The sequence below is a fragment of the Ipomoea nil genome, unplaced genomic scaffold, assembly GCF_001879475.1.
Source record: "Ipomoea nil cultivar Tokyo-kokei standard unplaced genomic scaffold, Asagao_1.1 scaffold2159, whole genome shotgun sequence".
NCBI classification, from domain to species: domain Eukaryota; kingdom Viridiplantae; phylum Streptophyta; class Magnoliopsida; order Solanales; family Convolvulaceae; genus Ipomoea; species Ipomoea nil.
Window position 1 is genome coordinate 2,075,199 of NW_017618587.1, and position 26,686 is coordinate 2,101,884.

The 26,686-nt window shown below is 34.3% G+C and overlaps 3 protein-coding genes and 1 long non-coding RNA gene across 5 annotated transcripts; 3 read left to right on the forward strand and 1 right to left on the reverse strand.

The window, feature by feature from the left end:
* Positions 1–137: 137 nt before the first annotated feature.
* LOC109149193 lies at positions 138–7,845 on the forward strand. Its single transcript, XM_019296857.1, has 12 exons — positions 138–1,436; positions 1,545–1,763; positions 1,842–2,052; positions 2,130–2,367; positions 2,472–2,625; positions 2,721–3,009; positions 4,746–6,128; positions 6,228–6,469; positions 6,544–6,754; positions 6,841–7,078; positions 7,168–7,318; positions 7,412–7,845. The coding sequence occupies exons 1-12, from the start codon at positions 153–155 to the stop codon at positions 7,703–7,705; spliced, it is 4,914 nt and encodes a 1,637-aa protein (XP_019152402.1). The 5' UTR covers positions 138–152; the 3' UTR covers positions 7,706–7,845.
* Positions 7,846–8,795: 950 nt separating this feature from the next.
* On the forward strand, positions 8,796–12,179 carry LOC109149314 (G-type lectin S-receptor-like serine/threonine-protein kinase At4g27290). The gene is made up of 6 exons (XM_019297031.1): positions 8,796–10,248; positions 10,566–10,825; positions 10,895–11,105; positions 11,179–11,416; positions 11,512–11,662; positions 11,760–12,179. The coding sequence occupies exons 1-6, from the start codon at positions 8,964–8,966 to the stop codon at positions 12,048–12,050; spliced, it is 2,436 nt and encodes an 811-aa protein (XP_019152576.1). The 5' UTR covers positions 8,796–8,963; the 3' UTR covers positions 12,051–12,179.
* Positions 12,180–12,890: 711 nt separating this feature from the next.
* Positions 12,891–16,822, reverse strand: LOC109149322. 2 transcript variants are annotated; one of them, XR_002048947.1, is made up of 4 exons: positions 16,482–16,822; positions 15,401–15,474; positions 14,479–14,570; positions 12,891–13,177 (listed from the first exon to the last, which is right to left on the reverse strand). It is a non-coding gene; the product is annotated as an uncharacterized LOC109149322 (long non-coding RNA). The 2 variants fall into 2 exon arrangements; XR_002048946.1 differs by having other exon boundaries at positions 15,389–15,474.
* Positions 16,823–22,745: 5,923 nt separating this feature from the next.
* On the forward strand, positions 22,746–26,217 carry LOC109149313 (G-type lectin S-receptor-like serine/threonine-protein kinase At4g27290). Its single transcript, XM_019297030.1, has 6 exons — positions 22,746–24,145; positions 24,473–24,732; positions 24,977–25,187; positions 25,266–25,503; positions 25,606–25,756; positions 25,854–26,217. Exons 1-6 carry the CDS (start codon positions 22,843–22,845, stop codon positions 26,142–26,144), a joined length of 2,454 nt encoding a protein of 817 aa, XP_019152575.1. The 5' UTR covers positions 22,746–22,842; the 3' UTR covers positions 26,145–26,217.
* Positions 26,218–26,686: the final 469 nt, after the last annotated feature.

The following is a 26,686-nucleotide window of genomic DNA, read 5'->3' on the forward strand; positions in this document are numbered from 1 at the left end:
CAAGACTTACAAGATGTGTACTGTGTACATTGTGACTACCATTGGTTCTATAATTAATTACTGAAAGAAAAGTCAAAGTGGGGGCAAGTTTCATGCCTTTACACTGGATTCTGATCGTCATTTTCGCCTGTTTTCGCCTTCTGGCAGTAGCCATGGAAGCTATTTTAATGGTTCTGCTGCTTCTGTTATTCTTAGCTTCAACGTCAAATATTTCCTTGGGGAAGGACTTAATTACTAAAACCCAGTTCCTTAAAGATGGGGACACCATCGTTTCAGAGGGTGGAACCTTTGTAATGGGATTTTTTAGCCCCACCAATTCCTTAAACCGTTACATAGGAATCTGGTACAAACAAATTCCTGTTCAGACAGTGGTTTGGGTTGCAAACAGAGATGCTCCAATGGCAAACACATCTTCAGCAGTCTTGAAGATCACCCCGGGAGGCCAATTCGCACTTGTTGGAGACAACAGTCAGGCTGTTTGGTCTGCAAACTCATCAAGATCAGTGCAGAATCCAGTTGCAGAGTTGCTGGATTCTGGGAACCTTGTGGTTAGAGATGCAGATGATGAAAACCCGGAGAATTTTCTCTGGCAAAGTTTTGATTACCCAACTGACAATTTTTTACCCGGAATGAAGATAGGATGGAATTTCCAGACTGGTCATGAGGTTTTCATCAAAGCTTGGAAGAGTGAAGACGATCCAGCTTCCGGGCAATACACACTTCACCTGGATCCTTCTGGGTACCCACAAGTTATCATCAAGAATGGAACAACTGAGACTTATGGCTCGGGGCCATGGAACGGTCTGCACTTTAGTGGAATGAGATCAGAAGGAAACAACACTGAAAGACCATATGGCCTGGTCATAAATAAGAAAGAGGTTTATCTCAGATATGGTGTCACATATGGCTCAAGTTTACTGAGATTAGTCCTTGCCAGCAATGGTGTTCTGCAATCAATTGTGTGGGATCTAAAGGAATGGGTGAGTTTTCCAAGGGAGCCATCAGATCTTTGTGATAGCTATGATCAATGTGGTGGAAATGGTGTCTGCAACATAGACAATTTTCCCAGTTGTGGATGTTTGGACAGGTTTTTGCCTAATGAAAATGCAGCTCAAAACTGGTTACAGGGATGCCATAGAAGAAAGCCCCTGAATTGCCAGAATGGGTTTACAACAGATGGGTTTGTTAAGTATTCTGGGATCAAATTGCCAGATGCAAAGAACTCTTGGTATAATGAGTCTATGAGTCTTCAAGAGTGTGAAGAACTTTGCTTGAGGAATTGCTCTTGTATGGCTTATTCGCCTCTCGATATAAGCGATGGAGGGAGTGGGTGTTTGGTTTGGTCTGGGGATTTGATCAATATCAGATCAATATCTTCATATGGGCAAGACATATACATCAAACTGGCTTCTACAGAAATTCCAGGTAGAATTCCTGTCGTTTATATATATATATACTTATGATAGCCTTATGATGATAAAGTTGAATTGAGAGATCTCTTTTGACTAAAAACAGAACCAATTCATTCAAGCTCAAGGGGGAAGAAAACACAAATCCTTGTACTTTGTTTGTCACTGCTGGTTGTAATAGTATTTGCAGGCTTGTTGACTTCTTGGCACTTTAGCAAAAAGAAAACTACAAAACAAATGTTGAAGAAAGAGTTAGAGCTGCCAATATTTGATTGGTCAACTATATTAAGAGCAACGAATAACTTCTCAGAGAAGAACAAGATTGGACAGGGTGGATTTGGAACAGTGTATAAGGTAAAGTTCATATAACAAAATGTAGGTTTCTTGGTTAAGTATATTAGGAGTGTTATTTATTTGTCTTTCAATTTGTAGGGTGCTTTAGATGGTGGAGAAGAAATAGCTGTGAAGAGGCTATCAAAGAATTCTACACAAGGACTTGTGGAATTCAAGAACGAAGTTATTTGTTTAGTCAAATTACAACACCGGAATCTTGTGAAGCTTTTGGGGTGTTGCATTAGTGGGGAAGAAAAGATGTTGATCTATGAATACATGCCTAACAAAAGTTTAGACATTTTCATATTTGGTATGGTTATCTTTTGAACTTTAACGGATTGAAAGGAATTTATTTGAATGAAACTGACTTAAATAAACCTTTGGCAGATCAAAGAAGGAAAAAGTTACTTGACTGGCCGAAACGCTTCGACATAATTAATGGAGTTGCTCGAGGTCTATTGTATCTTCATCAAGATTCTCGCCTAAGAATTATTCATAGAGATCTCAAAACTAGCAACATTTTGCTTGATATTGACTTGATTCCAAAGATATCAGACTTTGGTTTGGCTAGGAGTATAGTAGGAAATGCAACCGAAGATAATACAAAACGAGTTGCTGGAACACAGTAAGAATTTTTAAATTTCATATAAAAATCCTCTACTACACATCTATTCCATATGTTTGTTTCATAATGCCATCTTCTCATTGGGTATTACCCATACTATGCAGTGGGTATATGTCTCCAGAATACGCTGGGCATGGGATCTTTTCAGTTAAATCAGATGTGTTTAGCTTTGGCATTTTAGTATTAGAGATAGTTAGCGGTAAGAGAAATAGTGAATTTTCCAATAATGAAGATGAATATGAGACTCTTCCCGGGCATGTAAGTGTATGCTCCATTTTAGATGCTTCCATTAATTCATCCTTTCATATTTGAAATATTTTATTTTTCTCGGTATGATTTTACATATTATACAGGCATGGAAGCTATATAGAAACGACAAACCAATTGTATTGGTTGATGAGCATATGACTGATTCATATGATGTAGATGAAGTTTTAAGGTCAATCCATGTCGGCCTTCTATGCGTGCAACAGTCTCCCAAGGATAGACCTAACATGTCTTCTGTAATTCAGATGTTGGTAAATGATGTTCCATTGCCTCAAGCTAAGGAGCCTGGCTTCTTTGTTGGCAAGCACTACCCTTTAGGCACACATGCTGCAAAATGTTCCAAAAATGAAGTTACAATTACAACATTGGATCCTCGTTGACTGTATAATCTAGTTTTATTTAAATTAAGCTCGCAGAACAAGAACTTAAGTGGTAAAAGATATCATATGGTTAAGAAATATGAACATTGCTTTTACATATACTGTAGTTAGCATATTTTATGTGCAAGTATATAATCTGAATGTCATTTTGAATCAAGGTCCACAATGATAACAAATATATAATCTGAATGACATTTTAAATTAGAATTCACAATACAAGGTAAATTTTAATTCATGGTATAATTTGCCGTCTTAAGTGCAATAGACTCAGACCACTAGGCCAAGAATGCAACTATGATAATCAGAATCATAAAAATATTACGTGAGTTTTCTCAACCACCCCTTATTAGGATACATTGATAGCAATTGTAGCCATGGTACTGTTTGGTAGATGAAAGAGTTTTTCCACCGCACGCCAAAGTAGACTTTTTTTTTTTTTAAAGAAAAATCTATAATTACTATCTGATGATGATGTGTACGAATAAAGTTTGCTCTTAGGTAAATAATAATATTAAGATGACCATGTGTGATTGAGTCGACCAAGACTTCAAGAGGATATAATCTTGGTATACAACCTTTTCCTAGACTTGTTGGCAAGAGAAGAATCAGAAGATATTTACACTCAGTTCATCTCAAATATCATTGAGGTGTAATAACAATCACCGTAAATTTCATAAGAAGAATAACGTAATTTGTATTTAGCTAAGTATAAATATTTAATGTTTTCAAAAAAAAAAGTATAAATATTTAATAAGATATTGAGATTTATTGACTTATTTTATTTATATCTATATTTGATTAGATCACGAGATGTTTCAGTAGACACTTAACTCGACTAATTCCTATTCACACCGAACTAGCTCAATTAAGGAGTAAAGTGAAATGTTTGAATAGACATTTAATTTGACTAATCCTTATTCACACTGAACTAGCTCAATTAAGGAGTAAAGTGCTGACTGTATTGATTTCACTTTCAAAAATCATAATTGCTATCAATTTGGCCAACCACTCTAGATGAGAAATTTTTGGCAATTATTTGCCATGATTTTTACTCAATATTTCATACGCATAGAACTAGTCAATCAAATTAATGCGAATAAGCTGCAAATACAAGCCTATAGGAGTTATTGCCACTTTTCATCTATTGTTATTCTCACTATTGGCACACAATTATGAAAATTGCCACTAAAAACATGTACACCTTGCATTTTTCTTCCATTTTTGATCCTTTAAGTGAAATCAGGTTGGGTTTTTTACACGACATGCATTCAAGTAATTAAAGTTTATGAATAACATACAAAAATGTCCATTTACACAATGTACTTGTAGAAAATGTGGTTTCTACTTATAAATTTTGGTTACTTGCAAGTCATGTAACAAAAATAGAGTAGATTTCATTGGATCTCTCATCGGAAGAACAAAAAGTAGGAACTCTGTTCTGCTACTAGGTAAACTTTGTTGTTGTGTAATAGTCCACAAATTACACAAGAAAGTAAATCATACTAAAAAGATCATGTGCGACAGACTCAATTAAGAGAATATTAATGAGAATCAAACTCGTGATCCACCTACTCGTGCCCTTCCCGAGCTGATAGTTTCTATAGTTATGTACCAATAATGAGAATGATATAAAACTTGTAGGTCAAAAATAGCAAAAACTGAATTATGAATGTTGAATTAAGTGTGACCCACAGACCCTTAATAGTCTAGTCTAGTAGACTCAATAAAGAGAGCAAAAAATGAGGCAAGAAGAGTTCCACGATCTTGCATGGTTGGCCGATATTCATTATATTTCCCCCAATTCAACAATTAAGTTTCCTCTCCCACTCAAGCTAGCAATAGCCATGGAAGCTCTGTTACTGGCTTTACTTCTGTTTTTCTCATTTTCCATATCAAACACGTCGTCTCTCGCAAAGAATTTAGTTACTCAAACACAATCCCTAAAATCTGGGGATACCGTCGTCTCCAAAGGCGGAATCTTTGAGATGGGATTTTTTAGCCCCACCAATTCCTTAAACACTTACATAGGCATATGGTACACACAAGATCCTAAGAAGACAGTGGTTTGGGTTGCAAACAGAGATCATCCACTCACAAACACATCTTCAGCAGCCTTGAAGATCACCCTGGAAGGCCAACTCGCACTTGTAGCAGACAACGAACAGGCTGTTTGGCATTCATACTCATCATCAAGATCGGTGCAGAATCCGGTAGCCGAGTTGTTGGATTCCGGGAACCTTGTGGTGAGAGAAGCAGATGATGAAAGGCCGGAGAATTTTGTCTGGCAAAGTTTTGATTATCCCACAGATCATAACTTAGCCGGAATGAAGATAGGATGGAATTTCCAGACTGGTCATGAGGTTTTCATCAGAGCTTGGAAGAGCGAAGACGATCCAGCTTCCGGGCAATACACACTTCACCTGGATCCTTCTGGGTATCCCCAGATTGTGATCAAGAATGGACCGACCAAGATTTATTCCTCGGGGCCATGGACTAATTTGAGCTCGAGTGAATCAGGAGGAAAGGGCAGCGTTTTACCATTTTGGCTGGCTAGGAATAGAAGGGAGGTTTACATGACATATGGTCTCAGTAAGGCCATAAGTTCTTTAAGAGTTGTGCTTACCAGTAATGGTGCTCTCAAAGGATTTGTATGGGAAGATCAGACAAAAGAATGGCAGAATTTTGGAATGAGATCATTGGATAGTTGTGACACTTATGGTGTTTGTGGTGGAAATGGTTTCTGCAACGTGGATGGTTTTCCTACTTGTGGGTGTTTGGAAAAGTTTTTGCCTAATAACAATTCCTCTGAGAATTTTTCACTGGGATGCCATAGGAGAAAGCCACTTAGCTGCCTGCAGGATGGATTCCAAATCTATTCTGGAATCAAATTGCCAGACACAAACAACTCCTGGTTTAACGAGTCCGTGAGTAATCTGCAAGAGTGTGAGCAAATTTGCTCGAGGAATTGCTCGTGCACGGCCTATTCGATTCTCAGCATAAGAAATGGAGGGATTGGGTGTTTGATTTGGTTTGGAGATTTGATTGGGATTAAACCAGTGTCTCCCAACGGGCAAGACATATACATCAGACTCGCTTCTTCTGAAGTAACAGCAGGTATATATGATATATAATATATTCATGTAGTTTATACTTATGATGACAGCCTCAGATCACAGTAAAGGTGAAATGATCAGAAAAGCCTTTTGTTGGCAGGACCAAATCATTCAAGCTCAATGGGGAGGAAGACAAAAATCATTGTGCTTTGTTTGTTGCTGCCGGTTGTAATAGTTTTTCTAGGGGTGTTGCTTTCTTGGTATTTTTGCAGGAATAAAAAGACAGAACAAAGGTTGGAGGAAGAATTAGAGCTACCAATGTTCGACTGGTCGACAATGTCAAGAGCTACAAATAACTTTTCAAACAAGATAGGACAAGGTGGATTTGGGATAGTGTACAAGGTAAAAAAAAATATGTGCATCTTTCTTGAATGGATGTGGGCAGAATCTTATTTCCTTGATTTTTAAATTCTCAGGGTGTTTTAGATGGGGGAGAAGAAATAGCTGTGAAGAGGCTATCAAAGAATTCTGTACAAGGACTACAGGAATTTAAGAATGAAGTCAGTTGTATCGCCAAATTACAGCATCGGAATCTTGTGAAGCTTCTTGGGTGTTACATTAGTGAGGAAGAAAAGATGTTGATCTACGAATACATGCCTAACAAAAGTTTGGACTTTTTCATATTTGGTATGATTAGTTATCTTCTCATCTATATAACCAAATCATATATTATAAATAGTTAGTACAAAACTAATTAAGGAAACCTTGTGTAGATCAGTCAAGGAAAAAGTTGCTTGATTGGCCAAAACGCTTCAACATAATTAATGGAATTGCGCGAGGATTATTATATCTCCATCAAGATTCTCGATTAAGAATAATCCATAGAGATCTCAAAGCAAGCAATGTTTTGCTTGATACTGATTTGAACCCAAAGATATCAGACTTTGGCTTGGCTAGAAGTATAGTAGGAAATGCAACAGGAGATAATACAAAACGAGTTGCTGGAACACAGTAAGATTTTGAATTTCATTTTAAGATATTCTACTATACATCTATTGCATATGTTTATTTGATGTCATCTTCTCATTTGGTATATGTAGTGGGTATATGTCTCCAGAATATGCAGGGCATGGAATCTTTTCCATTAAATCGGATGTGTTTAGCTTTGGCATTTCAGTCCTTGAGATAATCAGTGGTAGGAGAAATAATGAGTTTATCAATGAAGATCAATATGTGACTCTTCCTGAACATGTAAGCGTTTCATTTTATATGTTTCCATTAATTCATTCTTTCTTGTCTAGAATATTTCTTTTTATTTGTATGTATGATTTAAATACTATATAGGCATGGAAGCTTTACAGACAAGGAAAATCAATTGCTTTGGTTGATGAGCATATAGCTGCTGGTTCATATGATGTAGTTCAAGTTCTAAGGTCAATCCATGTCGGCCTTCTATGTGTGCAACAATCTCCAGATGATAGACCAGACATGTCTTCTATAGTTCAGATGTTGGTTAATGATTTTGCATTGCCTCAAGCTAAAGAGCCTGGATTCTTTTTTGGTAAGGAATATCCATCGGGTACACATTCAAAAAGTTCCCAAAATGAAGTTACTATTACGTTGTTGAGTCCCCGTTGAATGTATAATTTAGATTTAATTTAAATTCAGTATAGAAAAAACTTAGATAGTACGTCAAAGATATCGTATGTTAGATCAATTGATGGTTATGAATTTGAAGTGCAGACATCAATAAGAAATGTGAATATTATTTTTGTACATGTACATCATGTTATTTAATAACTGGATTTTATAATATAACACAAAAGAATTAACTTGAATAATATTGTTCAGCACAATAACTCCCAAATTAAATACTATGATTCCACAAAAGACAAATGTTTAACTGAGTTGGTTAGACAATTAACTTGATAACCACATGTTTGAAACAAGGACTACCCCTTACTTTGAGAGATTGTTCCCAGTGAGACACGATATGATAAATAGTCGTTATTTTCAAACTTTATCAATGTGACCAATTGAGCTGTCTGGACATGAATTTGTTAAGATCCAAAGCGTAATAGGTGCCATTGGCTTTCATGATTTGATAAACATAAACCAAAACGTGTCCAGAATTGATAGCTCTAATGGGCGTCGGTTTGAAATTTCACGGGACATTGAAAATACATACAGAAGTGAAGTTAAGACACGCTTTGAGGAAAAGGACCACCCGGCATTTACATGCAGTCTTTTGTTGTCATCACAATCAATCCGCCAAAGTTGACTAGTCCTCCCAGGCCAAATTCTTTTTTTGGTCACCAAGGAAATTTACATTCTATTTCTGAAGGAGTAATTCTATATCAACTCTTATTCTATACTTTCATTTTTCACTTCTTAATATGTGGCATGTTTTGATTGTTTAATACAAGAGAGTTATGATTTTTATCCATTAATTTTTTTTCCCTCTAATAAGACTAGATTGATAATGTTTGGAGCAGTTGAGAAACTACAATTTTAAAAATTAACAATAAAATATTAAATTGAAAGATCAATAGTGCGATATTACCATACAAATGTATAGTCTTAATTAATGTTTAGTATTATTAGTTTGAACCAATCAGCTACATATAATATAGGCTGATTTTGTCACATTGTCATCATTTGCTGACTTGGTTCACAAAATGAAATTTACCCAATGTATGAATAGTGACTCTGAATTTTCTTGATCACTCCAAAAAATTTATAATGGGTTTAATAGGTGAATTTGTTAAGATGCAAAGCAGTCAAGACACGTTACTAGGGAAAGATCCTTCCTTGCATTTACACGAGGTGTTGATTGTCTGATCTTCATTTTAGCCTATTGTAAAAATTCCTCTACCATTCTCTATCTGCAGTAGCCATGGAAGTTCTTTTACCAGCTTTGATTATACTTTTGATATCAAATATTTGCTTGGGAAAGGATATCGATTTAATTTCAAGAACAAAGTTTCTGAAAAATGGGGATACCATCATCTCAAAAGGTGGAACCTTCGTAATGGGATTTTTTAACCCCACCAATTCCTTAAACCATTACATAGGTATATGGTACAAACAAGATCCAGCTAAGACAGTGGTTTGGGTTGCAAACAGAGATGCTCCACTCGCAAACACAACTTCAGCAGTCTTGAAGATCACCCTGGGAGGCCAACTTTCACTTGTTGGAGACAAGGGTCAGCCTGTTTGGTCTGCCAACACATCAACATCATCGGTGCAAAATCCGGTTGCAGAGCTGCTGGATTCAGGGAACCTGGTGGTGAGAGATGCAGATGATGAAAACCCCGAGAATTTTGTCTGGCAAAGTTTTGATCATCCAACTGATCATTTGTTACCCGGAATGAAGTTTGGGTGGAATTTGCAGACTGGTCATGAGGTTTTTTTAACAGCTTGGAAGGGTGAAAATGACCCAGCTTCAGGCCAGTATACACAGCACCTGGATGTTACTGGATATCCACAACTTATTCTCAAGAATGGAACAACTGAGATTTTTAGCACAGGTCCATGGAATGGTTTGCGCTTTAGTGTATCAACAGTAGAACAGAACATCAACAACATTGGCCCACAAGTAGTGGTTATAAATAAAAAGGAGGTTTATTTTTGGTATAATCCCAGTAATGATTTTGGTTTATTTAGATTTGTTGTTACAAGCAATGGTTTTATAAAAGCATGGGTATGGGAAGATGAGATGAACCAATGGGTGAGTTATCGTAGGCAACCTGCAGATATTTGTGCCACATATGGTTTATGTGGTGGAAATTGTGTCTGCAACATACAGCAATTTCATGGTTGTGTATGTTTAGACAAATTTTTGCCTAATAATAATGCCACAGTCACAGGAACCTTGTCACGAGGATGCCGTAGGAGAAAACCCCTGAATTGCCACAATAATGGATCTTCATCAGATGGATTCCTCAAATATTCTAATATCAAATTGCCAGATACAAGGCACTCTTGGTATAATGAATCTATGAGCCTTCAAGAGTGTGAACAAGTTTGCTTGAGGAATTGCTCTTGTATGGCTTATTCCACTCTCAATATAAGCAATGGCGGAAGAGGGTGTTTGATTTGGTATGGAGATTTGGTTGATATGAGACCAGTACAGAATGGGCAAGATATGTTCATCAGACTGGCTGCTTCTGAAATTCCAGGTATAGTTAATGTGTTTATTATCAGTTTGACAGCCTGACAATAAAGTAGAAATAAGAGAGGTTGGAAGCAATCCAGTCAAATTGATCAGATTGTTGGCTTAGTAACTACAATGTTCTAAGTTCGTTTTTCTGTGAGAGAGGTCTACTGACTTTCTTAGTTTAAGTTAATCTAAGCTTGTTTACCTTCTTCTGATCCTTTACCACCTAAGATCACAAGGAAGGTTTACCCAGTACACACCTTTATGTAATGGTTACGGTTTTTCTCATCATTAAAATTTTAAAAAATAAGAAATAAGAGAAGTTTTTTTGAACTACAGGGTTAAAAGCAGAACCACATCATTCAACCTCATTCAGGAGGAAAATAAAAATCCTTGCACTTTGTTTGTCGCTGCTGGTTGTAATAGTTCTTGCTGGGGTGTATCTTTTCTTGTATTTCTGCAAAAGAAAAAGGAAGGAACAAAAGTTGGAGCAAGAATTAGAGCTACCAATATATGATCAGTCAACAATATCAAGAGCTACAAATAATTTTTCAGAAATAAACAAATTAGGTCAAGGTGGATTTGGAGCTGTGTACAAGGTAAAAGTATATGCATCTTTCTTGGATGGGCATGTACATAATCTTATTTTATTTATGTTAATTGCTTAGGGTGCATTGGATGGGGGAGAAGAAATAGCTGTGAAGAGGCTATCAAAAAATTCTAAACAAGGACTTGAAGAATTCAAGAATGAAGTCATTTGTATTGCCAAATTACAGCATCGAAATCTTGTCAAGCTTTTGGGGTGCTGCATTAGCGAGGAAGAAAAAATGTTGATCTATGAATACATGCCTAACAAAAGTTTGGACTTCTTCATATTTGGTATGTTTACCTTGTCATCTATATCCAAATCACAGGAAATTATTGAAACAAAACTAACTTAAACCTTTGGCAGATCAAACAAAAAAAAGGTTGCTTGATTGGCCAAAACGCTTCAACATAATTAATGGAGTTGCGCGAGGGTTATTATATCTCCATCAAGATTCTCGACTGAGAATAATCCACAGAGATATCAAAGTTAGTAATGTTTTGCTTGATATTGATTTGAATCCAAAGATATCAGACTTTGGCTTGGCTAGGAGTATAGTAGGAAATGCAGTGGGAGATAACACAAAACGAGTTGCTGGAACACAGTAAGAATTCGAATTTCATCTAAGATCTACTACACATCTATTGCATATTTTTGTTTCATGTCATCCTCTCATTTGGTATCACCTATACTATGTAGTGGGTATATGTCTCCAGAATATGCTGGGCATGGAATCTTTTCAGTTAAGTCGGATGTGTTTAGTTTTGGCATATCAGTACTTGAGATAGTCAGTGGTAGGAGAAATAATAAATTTATCAATGAAGATCAATACATGACTCTTCCTGAACATGTAAGTGTTCGATTTTATGTCTCAATTAATTCATTCTTTCTTGTCTAGATTATATATTCCATTTTTCTTTGTATATATGATTTTAAATACTATATAGGCATGGCGGCTTTATAGAGAAGGAAAACCAATTGCACTGGTTGATAAGGATATAGCTGGTCCATATGATGTAGTTCAAGTTCTACGGTCAATCCATATCGCCCTTCTATGTGTGCAACAATCTCCAGATGATAGACCAGACATGTCTTCTGTAGTTCAGATGTTGGTTAATGATTTTGCATTGCCTCAAGCTAAAGAGCCTGGCTTCTTTTTTGGCAAGGAATATCCTCCAAAGAGACATGCAAAAAGTTCCCTAAATGAAGTTACTATTACGACAATGAGTCCTCGGTAAATGTATAATTTAAATTTATTTAAACTCAATTTGGAGTAAACTTAGATAGCAAAAGATATCCTTGTTATATCAATTGATGCTTACAAATTTGAAATGCAGACATCAATAAGAATTAAGAACATTATTTTTGCATTGGTGTATCATGTCATTTAACAATCTGATTTTAATATAACACTGATGAAATAACTTGAATAAAATTGTTCAGAGCAATGACTCCTAAGTACTAGGATTTCACAAAGGCCCGGACAATCTTTAATTTAGATCAACAATTGATTTGGTAACCATATGTTTCAAGTACAGTTCAACTTCTTTTAGGCCGGAGTGAAAATATTTAATAAGATAATGAGATGGATATGATATATCATAAACATAATATAAACTTTGGGAGGAATTCGACAATCTCCATACGGTAATGTCCAGAACGGGCCAAGAACATAAATTTTTCATACATACATATAAGGTAATTTTTACTGTTGACCATGGTCCATGTAGTAATGTGATCCATAAATTAAGTATCATTCTAATTACACTTCAGTTTCATTTAACGATATTGTTCTGTTTTTTAGTTTCATTTTTCACACTCACTAGTTTCATTATAGCAATACCAAAGTATCATTTTAATTATACTATAGTTTCATTTGACAATATATATTATTATATAAATTCTATTTTGTAGTTTCATTTTCCACACACTAATCTCTTATTATAATAAAGCAACAACTTTCTACCTAAACCATTTTCCCGCTCAAATCTCTTATTATAATAAAGCAACAACTTTCTACCTAAACCATTTTCCCGCTCAAATGAAACGACGTCGCTCAATGTCCACAAAAAAAAAGATTTTAAATAAATGATGCTAAACGCGTGGAATTTATTTGTGCCAGCTACTTTTTGGCAATACCAAGTAAAATAGATCAAATTAAATAGACTTCTACTAATTACAGACTTCTAAACACAGTGTTCATATTAAACATTGCTTCGAAAACATACATGCTCTTGAAAACTGAACGGTCGACAGCACCATTCCTACTTCCAAGATTTTGAACTCCATAGTTTTACATTCTATATAAGCCTGTGTCCATGGAGAAATCCCCTCCCAACTTCACCATATCTGCAGTTCGTATCACCTGCCAATTAGAAAAAAGAGAACCAAAATATCAGCAACTAAACCATGGCAATGTATGTTGCTGTAAAATAATAAGAGATTGGCCCTCTCGATAGGGAGAAAGCAATAAGAGTCAAGTGTGTTAGATGCTATGAAATAGCTGAAAACAGAGAGTCTATAGAGATCAAGAGTCCAGAAGTGTTGGTCTGCGATAAAGAGGTATTTTAGTTCACTGTTTAATATTTTCGTTTACTATTTAAACTTTAGGCTTTACACAGATTTATGCTCTACACATGTTTTATTTATTTCACTAAAGTTATGTGCAGAGAACTTTCATACATTTGAACATGCAAAACAATGGTGTCAAAAAATACAAAAATGTTTTAATAGAAGGAAAGCTCTATTCAGTAAAAAAAAAAAATTGGTGTTCACCCACTATTATATGTACAAAACTTGTGATCACAAATATATGATTAGGCTAAACTATAAGACTCGGGTAAATGCAATCAAATCCAAAGGTTTTCCTACTAAGATGTTTCAGCTAAAAACCTATGAATCTTTGAAAGACCCTACTCAAGTCAATGACAAGGTGTTGTTTGGTAAGTATTTTGTTCTTATTTTTGCTATTTTTCTTTCAACTATTTTTGTATTTGGTCTACTATTCAATTATTTTTGTGTTGATACAGATTTAATAGGCAGAGTTGTCGAGATCCATGCTCCTAGACAATTCAATTCAACTCAATTCAAACAAACTGGCTGAAAGTGGAGCAGTAAAGAGGTCTCTACTGATGAATTTTCAAGTACCCAGAGTTCCAAAAAAACTAAAGAGCATGTTGTCAAGCTTGAGAAAGGAGCAGATATGTAATGAGTGGAAAGAGTGAAGGATTGGACTAAGTTGTATTGAATTTTTCTGTGTTTTTTGGTTGGACAATGCTATTACCAGACAATGATGCCTGTAAAACTTTTTTAAGTAGGTTTTTTGGTTGAAAGACATTGATGCCTATTATTCAATGTCTATATGCCTTACATATAGACATTGAAGGATAATGGGCATGTGGGCAGATTTCAAATTATGCATTAAGACTTAACTATTTCATTGCAACATTCTTTATATATATACACTGTTTTGCATAGGCTCTTTTTTTTTTTTTTTTTTTGCAGGTAGTGGAGCACCTTCCTAATGGCAAACACAGAAGATGATGTTCTAAATGCATGACTAGAAGATTGTATATGTACTTAATAAGGATTGTGTTATAGGGAATGTCAAATATTTATTGTCCTAAAGATAGTTACCCTAGAAAGGAGAATAGTAATATTATGTACCTCTGAAATATGATGAAACTTCATTTTTGATCTAAAGTCTTCTGTACTTCTTCAACTAATCTTCAGATAGTTATATAGAACTCTTCCCTTGTCTTCATATAAAAAATCAGAAATTCTTAAGTTAGTCTATACGTAAAATTCTAAATATAAGTTTGCAGATGCATGCCATGAAAATCAATACTCTGAAAAAACGCATGCCGGGTCACATAAACAAAATCACATTCATATAAATTGTGTGATTTAAAAATGACTTATCCAAATATAACATTGTGAAATTCACAAGTATGACTGTCAGTAAATTTCTAACCACTTCATACAGATGCAATAGGCTTGAAAACCAATACTCATAGCAAACACAAATCACATAAACAAAATCACTTTCATATAAAAAAAGTGTAATCAAAATAAATCACATTTGGTCATTTGTTACCCAAACTAAGAATAATAAATCACTTTTTACACCAAACTTTTTAAAACCAATACAAAATTGACCTAAGCACTCATTCTCAATGTTTAAAAGACAGTTCTTAACCAACAAGTCACATAAACAAAATCACTTTCATATAAAAAAGTGTAATCAAAATAAATCACATTTGGTCATTTGTTACACAAACTAAGAATTATAAATCACTTTTTATACCAAATTTTTTAAAACCAATAATTAATGGACCTAAGCAGTCGTTCACAATATTTAAAAAACAGTTCTTAGCCAATAAGTAACCTCATAAATCAAGTGTATCAAAAAGTATAGTGATATTTAACTTACTTATCAACAAGTTAATTGATAGAAAAATATTTAAGAACTATTTCTCAAAAAGTCCAGTAAAAAACAACAATTGCAGAATTATAAGTATAACAAAATATATATATATATATTTTTTTGAATGCAAGTATAACAAAATATGGTTACATGTGATTTTACAATTGCAGAATTGGCTTCACACGTTCTTGAGGTGTTATTACCACAGCATCGTGTTGAGTATTCTTAAACTTTATCTGCAAAAGAAATTTTATCAATAAATGATAAGGTAAACATGATTCAAACACAGCTATAACCAACTAAAAAATAAAAGATGATGTACATTATCAATAATATGCATAATCTGCCAGTTTTCAAGAATCGGTAACACTTAATGGGAAAAGGACATAAGAATATGACTTATTTAGGCTCATGCTTAAAATGGTTAAAATTAAGTAAATCAAATTTTCTGAAATGATGAATTTTCAAACTGTGAAAACAAATTAGTTATTTTAATACTTTGCAATAAATAGCACACATAAAAGTCATAGTATTCCAAGATTTAAAATAAAGATCACAGATTTCAAGAAACTGATGACCTTCCTCTCTCAATCTGAAATTATTATTATTTAAGAACTATAAAAGGGACTCCATACATCATCAGAAAACATTTTCAGAACAATGTCTCCACACATATAGTCTGTATAATAAATCTATGAAGACACCATGAGGAAAATTACATCTCTCAATCACTATTGGGTCTAAGAGGAAGAATCTCTCAATCAAAGGTAAACCTAACTACTTTTCTTATTATTACACCATTGATGCTTTATAAATCTTATGTATGACTGAAAAATACCACAGAGGAAAGTAAATATCAGTACACAATTAGGCAGACCTTACAACCATGGGCAGAAAGTAAATCACAATAAATTAAGTTCAATAACTTACCCATAACTAATAGAGTTTTGTCTGTAGCATGAATCAAGCTTTACGGTCAAATTATATAGTTCCAAACATGAATATATAAATAGTAAACGAAATTTAAGAATGAAAAAAATAATCTCTATCAAATGGCCGTTAACTTTTTGTTATCCAAACATGCATCTGAAAAACATAAACATCAAACATCAGATCTCGCCCTAGGTCAATATGAATAGCAGAGTATTAAGTTTATTCCTTCCAGATTACATGATAACACAATATTTACGCAAATTTTCGACCAAAAATACATAAATTAAGCAATTCATGTTCGAACATTTACCTGAATCGAGTTTGAGATGAACTCTGGGTCGGAACCTTAAGCCGGAAATGGTTGATGCGAACTCCGTTCGAGTGTCGGTTTTCTGAACTCGGAAGCTGGAAAACAAAATTCCATATACAAATAGTCTCCTTGAGACATCAGATTGAAAGATGTATTCCAAAATCAGGTATTTTGGAACGGATATACTGATTATACACTCAGAATGTTAAAATTAAACGGTAAATCGAGCCAGAATTTTAGAGAGAAGTAGGCTGTTCATCATGTAAAGAGCTAGAGAGATACAGAGATGGTGAAATGAAAGAAGGTTCTCGGCCTTGCTCCTGACAAGAGAAGACGGTGAATGAAATATTACCACAAAATGAAATGGATTTTAGGACAAAATACTATTAAAATATTAATAATAATATGTAATATGTAATTTAACTGTGTATATTAATATTCTATTTTAGGATTAGGATAGTTAGGATTATTATTATGTAAAGTATTAATACTTTTAATGTTATGTCAGTATTTATAATTATTATATATAATTATTATATATAATTATTATATAATGTTTCATTATTTTAAAATCCTAAATGTATACTCAAATTTATTAATAATTAATTTTATTATTTTTAAAGAAGACAATTTCCGTTGATGCTATCATATGCAATGACCATAAACAAAAGTCAAGGTCAAACATTGTCACATGTTGGATTGCTACTAAAGAAATCGGTGTTTGTACATGGCCAATTGTACAAGGCTGCATCTCGAATTAACAATATTAGTATGGTCTGAAAATATTGATTGTAAAAGACTCAAGTACAACTACTACATCAACTACAAACGTGGTATATCATGAAGTTTCAATAATTTTAATACCATAACCTTAATTTCAGGTATTTATTATGTTCCACTTTAAGCTAAAATTAACATCGAAGATCGAAGATCGCCGACCTAAATTGACAGGTGTGAAGTGCTAAACAAAAAAACAAACCCGCGACGAGGATCTGACTCGATCAAGACTACAAAAGATGCATACAGAGATGCATCAAAGCTCTTTTTAGTTGGGATCGAAGTTCTGGGTGAGAAATTTTGGGCAAATCGTTACATAGATCATGAGAGTAAGAGATGACCTAGGTAGAAATTATGGTAGAAGTAAGCTTTGCTGAAAGAGTGGAACATAGTTTGAAGAAATTTGGGTAGTAACAAGGTGTTAAGACAGACTACATCAACATAGATCGAAGAACTGATCGTGGAATCAAAGTTCATCGGACAGAATAGAGAAAACAAACTGTGCATCGATGTCTAGAGAGAAGATGGAGCGTCGGCTAGATGAAGGGTAACTTGATGCTCGGTCTATATCAACTGCGCAGATATGGGGTGGGGTCGACTAGATGAAGGGTATCCCAATATTGGGCCTTACATAAATGAAATAAACAGTTCTTTAAACATTGAGCCTAATTACATCCCGCAATTATATTATGGCAAGTAATTGAATAAGTATATTTAACATTATATAATCAGGCTGTAAATATTAATTTGTTATTATTATTTTATTAAAATAATACATTATGTTATATATATTATATAGCTAAATAATAATATGACGAAGCTAATAAAGATAAAATTTATGTATAATAAATAAATTATGTGTTCCACATTTTATTTTAAGCCCTAATCATAATTAGTACTATTGCAGCAAATGTACAAATTCTTGTGTTGACCAATACTCAACATCAGCTTAAACACGATTGCGGGCCGATTAAATCTCGAAGACAATTCGTAGAAGGATATGAGAAATATTTTTCTACTCACACGTGAGTTATGTATGTAGCACTTTGAGGAGTAAGTAATCTAAGGAGATTAAAAATTTTGATTGGTATGGATAATGGACAATCTATAACTACGACAAAAAATGTTGTATACAATTTTTTTTTAATAATGTGTAATACATTTTCAATGTTAATTGTTATTAAATAATTTACTCTATATAAATTTTCTTCATTTTTTTATTATTTTGTTAGATTGTTTAATTATATTATTATTATTTAGAATATATTATTATTATTTATGGCCGTGCACCGCACGGGTACAAATACTAGTTAATTATAATAGTACTAAAGTATTGCTTTTATTTGACAATATATGTTATTCTCACTATTGGCGCACTATTATAAACATGTACAACTTGCATTTTTCTTCCACTTTTGATCCTTTCAGTGAAATCAGGTTGTGTTTTTTACACGACATTCAAGTAATTAAAGTTTATGAACAAAATGGAAAAATGTCCATTTACACAATGTACACTTGTAGAAAATGTGATTTCTACTCATAAATTTTGGTTACTTGCAAGTCATGTAACAAAAATAGAGTAGATTTCATTGGATCTCTCACCTAAAAAACAAAAAGTAGGAACTCTGCTATTAGATAAATTCTGTTGTTGTGTAATAGTCCACAAACTATTCAAGAAAAATAAATCGCACTACAAAGATCATATGCGACAGACTCAATTAAGAGATTATTGATGAGAATCAAACTCGTGATCCATTGGCAAATTATGTTGTGCAACCGTGTGCACCATGCATGGTGCACACGGAATTAGATCCATAATTTCTATACTATAGATCCATAATTTCTATACTATAAATTCATAATTTCTATACTACAGATTCATAATTATTGAACTCTATATTCACAATTACAAAACTCTATGTTCATAATTTTCAAAGTTCATATTCCCAATTGTTGAACTCTGTATTCACAAATCACCGAACTATATGTTCATAATTTGATAACTATACAAATTAGAAATTATGAATCTATAGTATAGAAGTTATGAATCTATAGTATAGAATTTATGAATCTACAGTTTAGAAATTATGAATCTACAGTATATAAATTATGAATCTATAATATAAAAATTATGAATTTATGGTATAGAAATTATAGATCTAGTATAAAAATTATGGATCCAATTCTGTGTGCACCTTGCATGGTGCACACGATTGCACAGCATAACGCTCTGTGATCCACCTACTCGGACCCTTTCCGAGCTGAAGTTTCTATAGCTATGTACCAATAATGAGAATGATATAAAACTTGTAGGTCAAACAAGGAAAAAGTTGCTTGATTGGCCAAAACGCTTCAACATAATTAATAGAATTGCACGAGGATTATTATATCTCCATCAAGATTCTCGACTAAGAATAATCCATAGAGATCTCAAAGCAAGCAATGTTTTGCTTGATACTGATTTGAACCCAAATATATCAGACTTTGACTTGGCTAGAAGTATAGTAGGAAATGAAACCGGAGATAACACAAAACAAGTTACTGGAGCACATTAAGAGTTTGAATTTCATTTTAAGATATTCTACTACACATCTATTGCATATGTTTGTTTCAATTCATGCATGTAATCTTCTCATTTGGTATATGTAGTGGGTATATGTCTCCAGAATATGTCGGGCATGATATCTTTTTCATTAAATCGGATGTGTTTAGCTTTGACATTTCAGTACTTGAGATAGTCAGTGGTAGGAGAAATAGTGAGTTTATCAATAAAGATCAATATGTGACTCTTCCTTAACATGTAAGTCAGTAAGTGTTCCATTTTATATGTTTCCATTAATTCAATCTTTCTTCTCTAGAATATTTCATTTTTATTTGTATGTATATACTAGCTATATAGGCATGGAAGCTTTACAAAGAATGAAAATCAATTGCGTTGGTTGATGAGCATATAGCTAGTTCATATGATGTAGTTCAAGTTCTAAGGTCAATGCATGTCAGTTTTTTATGTGTGCAACAATCTCCAGATGATAGACTAGACACGTTAAAGTGCCTGGATTCTTTTTTAGCGCCCGGTTGCATTTCTTACTGTATTTCTAGCCAAGCCAAAGTCTGATATTTTTTTTTAGAAATTAACAGCAGACACGCGAAATGTACAAAACGATGTCGTTTTTGGCCAAGGCGCACAATGTGCCTGTGCACGGTCTAATTTTCCCAATAATGATCAATAGTTATGCTGTGCATCCGGATGCACCATGCATGGTGCATACGGATGCCAAAACGACGTCGTTTTATTAAAAAACGCGCGTCTCCCCTTTAAAAAAAATTTAGGTTCGATTCCCAGCAACAACATTATATTGTTCATTCATTCTGAAATTTTAGTTCATAGATTATGGAATTATAGTTCATTGATTATGGAATTATAGTTCATCGATTCTGGAATTGTAGTTCATCGATTCTGAAATGTTAGTTCATAGATTATGGAATTTTAGTTCATTCATTCTGGAATTTTTAGTTCATAGATTAGATTCTGGAATTATAGTTCATCGATTATGGAATTATAGTTCATCGATTCTGGAATTTTAGTTTATATGTTGTTGCTGGAAATCGAACATGATTTTTTTTTTAAGAGGAGACGCGCATTTTATTAAAACGACGTCGTTTTTGCATCCGTATGCACCATGCATGGTGCATACGGATGCACAGCATAATTTGCCAATAATGATTGCTATTGTCCAAAACGGGCCAAGAACATAATTTTTTCATACATATAACGGGCTAACCTTTTAGTGGCTCAAAATCTAAATAACATAATGGGTTTAAGGGGTGAATTTATTAAGATCCAAAGCGTGTCCAGAATTGATAGCTCTAATGGGACATTTAGGCGAATTATACCGTGCACCAGGATACACAATGCATTATGCACCCTGACCCAAAACGACCTTATTTTGTATCTTTTCGTGCGGCTGTTAACTCCTTAAAAAAATTTATGTTTCGAATGTACAGAATTGTATAATAAAAAACACAGAATTTTATTCCTGAAAATACAGAATTTTATAATTGAAAATTCGCATGTTTTGAATGTACAAAAATATATAATAAAATGCACATAATTTTATACTTGAAAACACATAATTTTATAATTGAAAATTCTCATGTTTCGAATGTATAGAATTATATAATAGAATGCACACAAAATTTTATACCTAAAATTCTGAAAATATAAAACTTATTAAAATAATATCATTTTGAAAGGCGCGGGTAACACATGCATTGGTATAACGATTGAGACATTTAAGACACGCTTTGAGGAAATTAAAAGGACCACCCGACATTTACATGCAGTCTTGTTGTCATCAGAATCAATACTAAAGTTGACTAGTCCTCCCAACTCTTTTTTTGGTCACCAAGGAAATTTACATCTCCTTTTTGAAGTATGCTGCTTTGTAATAGTTCACCTAACTATGTCCCTACAAGCAAAAGTGTGTAACCCCATACTCCATTGGGTTGTCAGTTGTCACCATGGTCACAATAAGACTAGATTGATAATATTTGGAACAGTTGAGAAACTAAAATTTTAAAAATTAAGAGTTAATGAGCGATTTGTTCCCTCCATTATTAGCGAACTGTCAATGTAGTCCCTCAATCGCTTATTCATCGATTTGGTCCATGCAAATAATTATTTTTAGCCGATTTAGTCGCTCCAACCGTCGATTTGGTCCTCGAAAATAATTACATTTAGTCGATTTAGTCTCTCTGACCATCGACGGAAGACGGCCCGAGGGACTAAATCGACTAAAAATAATTTTTTTTCGGGGACCAAATCGATGAATAAGCAATTGAAGGGCTACATTGACAGTTTGCTAATAATTGAGGGACCAAATTGTTCATTAACTCAAAAATTAATAATAAAATATTAAATTGCAAAGAAGAAAACAATTGAAGGATCAATAGTGTAATGTTATCATACAAATGTATAGCCTTAATTAATATTTAGCATTCTTAGTTTGAGTCAGTTAGTTATAGATAATATATGATGTTTTTTTGACACATTATGTTCTTTTGCCAGTTAGGTTCACAAGAGACTTACATACCCGGTGCACAACGTCGGTCACTCAAAAAAAAAAAAATTATAAGCCCGCACGGGCTTAGCTCAATGGTTCAGTGTGCAATATTTGGAAAAAGAAACCAAGGTTCGAATTTCGGCGGCAGCAGTGTGGGAATTATGTTCACAGATTCTTTGTGCGCACCAGCTTTTGACCCTGTTCGCTGAACTATTGAATCACCGTGATTTACATCCTCGCAAATACTCTGTCGGAACTATTGAATCACCGTGATTTACATCTTTGCAAATACTCTGTCGGGCCAGGGTGGGGGGCCCTTAGGGTTAGGGTTTCAACCTTTTGGGAGAAGGGGAAAAAAACAATTATAATGGGTTTAATAGGTGAATTTGATAACATGCAAAGCACACAAGACACGTGATTAGGGAAAGATCCCTCCCTGCATTTACACGAGGTCTTGATTGTCTGATCTTCATTTTCGCCTATTCTAAAAATTCCTCTACCAGTCTCTATCTGCAGTAGCCATGGAAGTTCTTTTCCCAGTTTTGGTTTTGTCATTCTTACTTTCAATATCAAATATTTGCTTGGGAAAGGATATCGATATAATTTCAAGAACGGAATTTCTGAAAGATGGGGATACCATCATCTCAAAAGGTGGAACCTTTGTGATGGGATTTTTTAGTCCCACCAATTCCTCAAACCGATATGTAGGAATCTGGTACAACCAAATTCCTGTTCAGACAGTGGTTTGGGTTGCAAACAGAGATGCTCCACTTGCTAACACATCTTCAGCAGTCTTGAAGATCACCCTGGGAGGCCAACTTTCACTTGTTGGAGACAAGGGTCAGGCTGTTTGGTCTGCGAACACATCAAGATCATCGGTGCAAAATCCGGTTGCAGAGTTGCTGGATTCAGGGAACCTGGTGGTGAGAGATGCAGATGATGAAAGCCCCGAGAATTTTCTCTGGCAAAGTTTTGATTATCCAACTGACAATTTTTTATCCCGAACGAAGGTTGGGTGGAATTTGCAGACTGGGCATGAGGTTTTCTTAACAGCTTGGAAGAGTGAAAATGACCCAGCTTCAGGCCAGTATACACTGCACCTGATTCCTACTGGATATCCACAATTTATTATCAAGAATGGAACAACTGAGATTTTTAGCACAGGTCCATGGAATGGTTTGCGCTTTAGTGTATCAACAGTAGAACAGAACACCAACACCCTTGACCCACAAGAAGTGGTTATAAATAAAAAGGAGGTTTATTATCGGTATAATCCCAGTAATGATTTGGGTTTATTTAGATTTGTTGTTACAAGCAATGGTTTTCTAAAAGCATGGGTATGGGAAGATGAGATCAAGCAATGGGTGAATTTTCGTAGCCAACCTGCAGATATTTGTGGAACATATGGTTTATGTGGTGGAAATGCTGTCTGCGACATACAGCAACTTCATGGTTGTGTATGTTTAGACAAATTTTTGCCTAATAATAATGCCACAGCCACAGGAAGCTTGCCACGAGGATGCCATAGGAGAAAACCCCTGAGTTGCCACAATAATGGATCTTCATCAGATGGATTCCTCAAATATTCTGATATCAAATTGCCAGATACAAAGCACTCTTGGTATAATGAATCTCTGAGCCTTCAAGAATGTGAACAAGTTTGCTTGAGGAATTGCTCTTGTATGGCTTATTCCACTCTCAATATAAGCAATGGAGGAAGTGGGTGTTTGTTTTGGTATGGAGATTTGGTTGATATGAGAACAGTACATAATGGGCAAGATATGTTCATCAGATTGGCTACTTCTGAAATGCCAGAAATGCCAGGTATAGTTAATGTGTTTATTATCAGTTTGATAGCCTGACAACAAAGTAGAAATAAGAGAAATTAGGAAGCAACTCAGCCAAGTTGATCAAACTGTTGGCTTAGTAATTACAAAGTTCTAAATTCAATTCTCCGTGGGAGAGGTTTATCGACTTTTTAATTTAAGTCAATCAATTATGAACAATTTAAGGTGATTTACCTTCTTGTGGTCCTTTACCGTCTAAGGTCACAAGGAAACGTTTACCTAATGCGCACCTTCATGTAATGGTTGCGAGTTTTTCTCATCGTTAATAAAATGAAGAAATAAGAGAAGTTTTTTTGAACTACAGGGTTAAAAGCAGAGCCACATCATTCAACCTCATTCAGGAGGAAAATAAAAATCCTTGCGCTTTGTTTGTCGCTGCTGGTTGTAATAGTTCTTGCTGGGGTGTATATTTTCTTGTATTTCTGCAAAAGAAAAAGGAAAGAACAAAAATTGAAGCAAGAATTAGAGCTACCAATATTCGATTGGTCAACAATATCAAGAGCTACAAATAATTTTTCAGAGATGAACAAATTAGGTCAAGGAGGATTTGGAGTCGTGTACAAGGTAAAAGTAGATGCATCTTTTTGTGTGTGTGTGTGTGTGTGTGTGTGTGTGTGTGTGTGTATAAACCACGAGATAGTCCGGGTCTTTCTTTGTCCGTTTAACGGTCCAGATCCACCCGACTAATCCCCTTTCGTTCCGGGAGGCACAGGACTAGCCCAAAGGAAATTGTCACTTGTGGGAATCGAACCCATCTTTCTTGAATGGGCAAGTACATAATCTTATTTTATTTATTTGAAATGCTTAGGGTGCATTGGATGGGGGAGAAGAAATAGCTGTTAAGAGGCTATCAAAGAATTCCAAACAAGGACTTGAAGAATTCAAGAATGAAGTTATTTGCATTGCTAAATTACAACATAGGAATCTTGTCAAGCTTCTGGGATGCTGCATTAGGGGAGAAGAAAAAATGTTGATCTATGAGTACATGCCTAACAAAAGTTTGGGCTTTTTCATATTTGGTATGGTTATCTTCTCCACTATATAACCACTTCTATATTATAAATCTTTGGAACAAAACTAAGGAAAACCTTTTGCAGATCAAACAAAGAAAAAGTTGCTTGATTGGCCAAAACGCTTCAACATAATTAATGGAGTTGCACGATGGTTATTATATCTCCATCAAGATTCCCGACTAAGAATAATCCATAGAGATCTCAAAATTAGTAATGTTTTGCTTGATATTGATTTGAATCCAAAGATATCAGACTTCGGCTTGGCTAGGAGTATAGTAGGAAATGCAATGGGAGATAACACAAAACGAGTTGCTGGAACATAGTAAGAATTTGATTTTCATCTTAAGATCTTCTACTACACTACATCTATTGCATATGTTTGTTTCATGTCATCCTCTCATTAGGTATCACCTATACTATGTAGTGGGTATATGTCTCCAGAATATGCCGGGCATGGAATCTTTTCCATTAAATCGGATGTGTTTAGCTTTGGCATTTCAGTACTTGAGATAGTCAGTGGTAGGAGAAATAGTGAGTTTATCAATGAAGATCAATACATGACTCTTCCTGAACATGTAAGTGTTCCATTTTATGTCTCATTTAATTCATTCTTTCTTGTCTAGATTATATATTCCATTTTTCTTTGTATATATGAATTTAAATACTATATAGGCATGGAAGCTTTATAGAGAAGGAAAATCAATTGCACTGGTTGATAAGGATATAGCTGGTCCATATGATGTAGTTCAAGTTCTACGGTCAATCCATGTCGCCCTTCTATGTGTACAACAATCTCCAGAGGATAGACCACACATGTCTTCTGTAGTTCAGATGTTGGTTAATGATTTTGCATTGCCTCAAGCTAAAGAGCCTGGCTTCTTCTTTGGTAAGGAATATCCTCCACGCACACATGCAAAAAGTTCCCTAAATGAAATTACTATTACGACATTGAGTCCTCGTTGAATGTATAATTTAGATTTATTTAAATTTAATTTGGAGAAAACTTAGATAGCAAAAGATATCCTTGTTATATCAATTATATTGATGCTTACAAATTTGAAATGCAGACATCAATAAGAATTAAGAAATGTGAACATTATTTTTGCATGTGTATCACATTATCATGTCATTTAACAACCAAATTTTAAAATATCACAAAGGAATAAAATTGTATAATTTAGATTTATTTAAACTCAATTTGGAGAAAACTTAGATAGCAAAAGATATCCTTGTTATATCAATTATATTGATGCTTACAAATTTGAAATGCAGACATCAATAAGAATTAAGAAATGTGAACATTATTTTTGCATGTGTATCACATTATCATGTCATTTAACAACCAAATTTTAAAATATCACAAAGGAATAAAATTGTTCGATACAATAAATCGTAACAGGGCGTTTGGTTGGAGGGGGAATTATGTGGGAAAGGGATTGTAATTCCATGGGAGTTGAATTACTGGGAATAAAGTGAGAATTTAAATTCCAGTGTTTGGTTTACAG